The 6,863-nt window shown below is 41.6% G+C and overlaps 1 protein-coding gene across 1 annotated transcript in view; it reads left to right on the top strand.

Annotated features, from left to right (window-relative positions):
- The window catches only part of Gtf2h1 (general transcription factor IIH subunit 1), a 44,367-nt gene that overhangs the window by 14,030 nt on the left and 23,474 nt on the right, over positions 1 to 6,863 (top strand). The window contains exons 5-7 of the mRNA XM_023719334.1: positions 1,884 to 1,977; positions 4,816 to 4,965; positions 5,086 to 5,165. Coding sequence (XP_023575102.1) covers positions 1,884 to 1,977; positions 4,816 to 4,965; positions 5,086 to 5,165 — 324 coding nt within the window. The remainder of the gene's footprint in view (positions 1 to 1,883; positions 1,978 to 4,815; positions 4,966 to 5,085; positions 5,166 to 6,863) is intronic.

Here is a 6,863-nt window from a genome sequence, read left to right on the forward strand (position 1 = left end):
GCTTATTCCACTGAGCCAACTCGCCGGCCCCTTTTTGTGGATTTTTTGGGGTTTTTTTTTTGTTTGTCTTATTTCTTTTTGCAGTACTGGGGATTGAACTTAGGACCTTGCACTTGCCAGACAAGTGCTTATTCTATTGAGCTATCTTCCCCAGCCCACCCATGGTATTTTTCTAAAACATTTTTAAAACACAAAGAGTAGGGCCATTGAGATAGCTCAGCAGACCAAGTACCTGCTTTGGCAAGCACAGGGACCAGGGTTCAATCCCCTGTCCCATATTCCACCATGCTGCAAACAAGTCTGGGCGTGATAGCTCATCCCTGTAATCTCAGAGCCGGGGAGGCTAAAAACAGGATCACTATGGGTCTGAGCTACATAGTGAGACCTTGTACCAAATATGTTTAAAAAAAAAAGAGTGTTTTGAATTTATATTTTTGTCAGGTATATTAATTTTTTGTCACATATATATGTATATACATATATGTGTATGTACTTATGTATGTATGTATATACGTTTGTTTTCATTTTTTGTTTTTGGACTTAACCCTGACATGATAGAATAGAATTCAGTTGGCCTTTGAAAGTAATTCTTGGAAATTAAACTAGTACTTAACAGGTGACGCTTAAATAATTCAAAATTGGGGGATGGGGAGATAGCTCAGTAGAGTAAGGGCTTGCCTGGCAAGCATACAGTCCTGAGTTCAATTCCCAGTACCACAAAAAAATAAAAATAAAAATAAAAATTAAATATTGAATGAGCATCATAGAAAAAGCATATCTAATAAAAAACTTGGGATTATCTTCTGGATTATGGAATTAGGAAATGAAATTCTGTGCTCTAGCAGAATTAAAACATTTAAAAAAACTTGGAATACCAGTTGTATACGGAGTATTAACTAAATGTTTAGTATAATTAAACTAAATTATAAAGTCCTTGCTAAAGAAACCAGTACAGTTATGTTAGATTCATCAGTAACCAAGGTGTATAGTGGGCACTGTACAACTGTATAGTTGGCTACCTGCCAACTATAAAAGTTTTATGTCAAAGTTCCACCACCTTTTTGCCTTTGGTTACTCTTTAGCATGCCTGATTAACTAAATTCAGTTCTCAGGAAAGCAGATAAAAATGTGTCACTAAGAATGAGGAGCCAGGGGCTGGTGAGATGGCTCAGTGGTCTAAAGCACCTACTTAGAACAAGCTTAGCAAAGCACAGGGACCGCGGTTCAATCCCCCAGCACCACATGCCAGCCAGCCCCGCCCCCTGGTGGGCTGAGCTGGCCACATACACACACACACACACATATAAATAAATAAATAAAAATTTAAAAAAAATAAAAATAAAAAGAATGAGGAGCCAGGGACATAGCTCAGGAGCCCAGGAGATAGCTCAGTGGAATAAGTGCTTGCTTGGCAAGCGCAGGGTCCTGAGTTCAACCCACAGTTCTGCAAAAAAAAAAGAATGACAAATGAAAGGGCCTGTGGGATAGCTCAGCGGACTAAGTACCTGCTTAGGCAAAGGCAAGGACCGGGGTGCAATCCCCAGCACCACATGCTGTACCAGCCCCACCCCTGGGCTCACTGAGCTGACCATGGAGACTTGGTGTCATGGTGCGCACCTGTAATCCCAGCACTGGGGAGGCTGAAAACTGGAGGGGATCACTGTGAGTCCGAGGAGCTGAGTAGTGAGACCCTATACTAAATACATTTAAAAAAGAGAAACGAGTCTGTGCTGCTTTGATTCCTATACTGCCAAAAGTAAAAGTATATTCCTTTAAGAAAGTCTGTTTTCCACACTGGTACAGTGTCTGTTGGGAGCTTAGGCATACTGTGTTGCTCTGACAAGTATATGTATAAATACATGCATGTATCATCTTTGTTTTAGGCTGATGTCCGGCCCCAAACAGATGGCTGTAATGGTTTGAGATATAATTTAACTTCTGATATCATTGAGTCCATTTTTAGGACCTATCCAGCAGGTAAGAATGGTCAGTTCTTCAGATGGTTAGAATTTTATTTGAATTTTAAATTACCTCATTGGCAAACGAAAAGCTTCTTTTATGCCTGTGTGGAGTGAAATACATTGCTAACCAGTGCAGGGCTGGCCATATAGCTTGGTGGATTAAAATGCCTTCAGCAGTCTCAGGGGTCTGGGGTTTGATCCCAGGCATGCTGTGCCAGCCTCACCCCTGAGGCGTGCTAAAATGGCAATTGAGACTAGGCGTGGTGGCATGCGCCTGTAATCCCAGCTCTTGGGAGGCAATAAACGGGCAGATCACTATGAATCCAATCTAGTACTGAGACCCTGAACACCCTGTAGACCCTTCCCTAAAATACAAAAAAAAAAGAGTGGGACCAGGGAGATGGCTCATAGAATAAGTGCTTCCCTGGTAAGCATAAGGGTCTGCGTTGAATCCCTGGTTCTGGGGAAAAAAAAAAGTTACCCAGTACCTAATGTACGGTAGATAGTAAGGGCTTAGTGAAAAATGTACCATCTTTAATTCATTGATATGACTGCTATTCTTTCCATTAGTGGTACTTAAAACTTTATTTAAGGGCCAGCCAAATAGCTGAGTAGATTAAAGTGCCTATTTAGGCAGAGTACAGCAGCTGGGTTCAATCCCACCCCAGGCATGCCGTGCTGACCCAGCCCCTGGGGCTCACTGATTGAGATTGGGTGTGATGGCACGCGCCTATAGTCCCAGCTCTTGGGAGTTTGAAAGCACGAGGATCATTTGGAGTCCGATCAACATAGTGAGACCCTGTAGACCCTGTCCTAAAATACAAAGAAAAAACCAAAAACCACTTTAGCCCTCAGCATAGCTGTATAAAATGATTTGTTACAGAGGCATCACTACATGCGTTTCTGCACATCATTACCCCAAGATCATCATTACCCACAATATCCAGGTTGACCTTTCTAACCCACAGATCATTGCCCCTACAGAAATCATCCTAATAATATCAAAGCTTTATCACAGCCCCAGTAGTTTTTGATGTGTAGTGAAGAGTGAGAGCCACTGCTTCAGTTATGCTTCTAACTCAGTAAACCATGCTTTTGAACACTGCTTGCTAGGTTATAAACTTGTAAAGAATTGAACTGATATGGTCCAGGGAAATAGCTCAGTAGAATAAGCACTTGCCTGGCAAGCACAAGGGCCTGAATTCAATCCCCAGTTCAGCCAAAAAAATAATAATTGAGCTGATAGTCCACTGGGTATTCTTTATTTCTTGATTCTGGGGAGATAGTTCAACGGATTAAGCACCTGCCTACCATGTGCAAGGACGCAGGTTCAAACCCCAGTTCCAAAAGAGAGATGTTTCTCTAACCACCTAACTGCTATGGTTTGAGAGCCTCTGTACATAAATAAACAAGCAAAGACTAGGCATGGTGGCACTCTCCTGTAATCCCAGCGCTTGGGAGGCTGAAAACAGGAGGATCACTACAAGTCTGATCTGTGTAGTTAAACCCTGTACTAAATACACTAAAAATAGGGGGGACGGGGAGATGGCTCAGTAGAATAAGCACTTGCCTGGCAAGCACAAGGGCCTGATTTTAGTCCCCAGTTCTGCCAAACATAAAATAAAAAAGCTAACTTAGTTCTGACATCAAGTTTATTGATGCTTTTACTGAAACTTAAGAACTTTAAAAAAAAAACAAAAAACTATATTGGTGTAATAGTTTAAGGTTCATAATGATAACTTTTTTTTTCCCAGTGTATGTGGTACAGAGTTTTGCTACACAGCTCTGACTCATAGTGAGCCTCTTGTTTTCAGCCTCCCCAGCACTGGGATTACAGGTGTGTGCCACCACACCCAAACTCAGTGACTGGCTCTGGTGGGCGTGTGCTGGGGATTGTCCCTGTACTTGCCTAAGCAGACACTTAGTCTGCTGAACTATCCCACCAGCCTTAAGTGATAACATCTTAATGTCTCACATTTTATGAGTGCAACTAGATTGTATTATATAGTATATAAAAATGACTGCTTCGGGGCCAAGGAGATGGCTCAGTGGAATAAGCGCTTCCCTGGCAAGCACAAGGGCCTGAGTTCAAATAACTGCTTCTTGATCTGGTTTTTATTTTTTGTATATTAGGGAACGGTCTACAGGGTGTTCAGGGTCTCACTACTAGATCAGACTCTAGTGATCCACCTGTTTACAGCATCCCAAGAGCTGGGATTACAGGCGTGGGCCACTATGCCCAGTCTCAGTTGCTGTCTCAGCATGCCCTGGGGTGGGGCCAGCACAGCAGGCCCAGGGATCAAACCCCTGGCCACTGTGCTTGCTTGCAGGCACTTTAATCCACTGAGCTATTTGGCTGGCCCTTAATTTGAGAAGTTTTAAATAATGGAAATTTGGGGCTGGTGAGATGGCTCAGTGGCCTAAAGCACCTACTTAGAACAAGCTTAGCAAAGCACATGGACCGCGGTTCAATCCCCCAGCACCACATGCCAGCCAGCCCCGCCCCCAGGCGGGCTGAGCTGGCCACACACACACAAATAAATATTTTTTTTTTAAATGTAAAAAAAAAAATTAATAAATAAATAAAGGAAATTTATGCTGGGTATGGTGACAGGACACTGAGGCGGGAGGATCATCCCGAGTTTGTGGCCAGCCTGAATTACATGGTGAGACCTTGCCTCAAAAAAAAAAAAAGAAGAAAAGAAAAGAAAAAGAAATTAAGGCCTGGGGAAATAACTCAGCAACATAAGCACCTGCCTGGCAAATGCAAGATTCTGAGTTCTATCCATGATACCAAAAAGAGAAAAGAAAGAAATTCAGTGTCTAACTATTTTTTACCTTTTCTCTCCAACAGTAAGAATGAAATATGTAGAAAATGTTCCTCACAGCATGACAGAAAAGGAATTCTGGACACGTTTTTTCCAGTCTCATTATTTTCATAGGGACCGGCTAAATACAGGGTCAAAGGATCTATTTGCAGAATGTGCCAAAATAGATGAAAAAGGTAACTATCACTGACCCTATTAATCTTATGGCTGCCCATCTCTGATCATTAAAGCTGTTAATTTCTAAATGTCCGAGAAAGATAAACTTTGATGGACTTTGTATTTTGTTGATTTTCTAGGGTTAAAAACAATGGTTTCATTAGGAGTGAAAAACCCACTACTAGATTTGACATCTTTGGAAGATAAACCATTAGATGAGGTAAGAAGCAATGAAAAGAGAGAACACAGTGTTTCCTTAGACTTCTCTGTTATTACATAGCTTTAAAATTGCCTCTAGGAGCCAAGGAGATGGCTCAATAGAATAAGCGCTTCCTTGGCAAGTGCAAGGGCCTGAGTTCAATCCCAGGTTCTGCAAAAAAGAAAAATTGCCTTTAGATGTTCCACTTGAGAAACTGTAAAACAAGCAAAATATTGCTAAAGTGATTTATCAGAAGTGTTCAGGGCCAGGGAGATGGCTCAGTAGAATAAGCTTACCTGGCAAGTTCAGGGGCCTGAGTTCAATCCCCAGTTCTGCCAAGGAAAAAAAAGTGTTGTTCAGTGTGTGCTAATTCACCCTTGCCTAGAAAAAAAAGTGCTTTTAGGGCTCTGCCGTTAAATTTGCCTTGCAAATGGAAAGCCATATGTGAGTAGTTAGAAATTCTATGAGCAGATCTTTAGGTGGTCATCAGGAAGCTGACTCCAGGTACATATTCTAGTTAACGTTTAGTCCCATACAGATACATATTAGCACACAAGGATAACAAACATTTGTTGATTGCCTGCTAACTGCCAAAACTTGCTTTCATGACCCTTGCCCCACAGCTCCCACTGTGTTTCAGCAGCTGGACCACAATATATAAGTTGCCTTCCTCGGCCTCACGCCCCCAAGTCACAGAGAGGAGCCATTCTTTCAAGCGAGGCGCTTTTCTGTCCCTGCCTCCTTGTTCTGATGCAGGAACTTGTATGCCTTGGTTATTCCTATCACTGTTTTCTTGCCTTTCTTCTGAATCTTCTTCTGTTGCCCATTAAACACATCACGCCTTCTTTCTTTTCTTCTGCTTTCTAACTTCCCCCCATTTTAGTACATGTACTCAGCAATTCATACAAAATAGTATTAAAATTGTGTTCAGGTTCTCCAGTCTAATTTATAAACTAACAGAAAATAAATCTTTATTGTCTTGGTGAGTCTCAGTATACTACATTTTCATGATCTGGAGAAATTACTCTTTTTTTTTTTTTGGTACTGGGGATTGAACTCAGGACCTTGTGCTTGCTAAGCAGACACTTAAGTCACTGAGCTATATTCCCAACCCTGGAGAAATTACTTAATGAGGCTTAAAGAAAAAAAGTTTTGGGCCTGGGGAGATGGCTCAGTGGAATAAAGTGCTTCCCTGGCAAGTGCAAGGGCCTGAGTTCAATTCCTGGTTCCGCAAAAAAAGTTTTAATATGAGGGGCCGGGGAGGTAGCTTAGTGGAATAAGTGCTTACCTGGCAAGTGCAAGGTCCTGAGTTTGATCCCTGCTACCACACACAAAGTTTAATATGAAAAAAATTAGTGGTTTTTTCCTAAACAAAATGATAGTATATTGGGCACATACTTTGTAACTTTCATTTTGCTTGTTTCGTATTCAAACTAAATGCAGTATACCAAACTACCAAATCTAGATGTTGTTGACATTTTTTTTTTATTATTGCTAAACTGAATAGTTTTGGGGTTTTGCTTCTTTTTGTATTTTAGGGAAGAGTCAACAGGGTGTTCAGGGTCTCACTACTAGATCAGACTCCTAGTGATCCTGTCTGTTTACAGCCTTCCACAAGCTGGGAATTCAGGCACGTGCCACCACGTCCAGTCCCTGTGCCTGCTTGCAGGTGCTTTAATCTGTTGAGCTATTTGGCCAACCCCATAGGTTTTACTTTTT

The sequence above is a fragment of the Octodon degus genome, unplaced genomic scaffold (assembly GCF_000260255.1).
Source record: "Octodon degus isolate 3935 unplaced genomic scaffold, OctDeg1.0 scaffold00067, whole genome shotgun sequence".
Taxonomy (NCBI): domain Eukaryota; kingdom Metazoa; phylum Chordata; class Mammalia; order Rodentia; family Octodontidae; genus Octodon; species Octodon degus.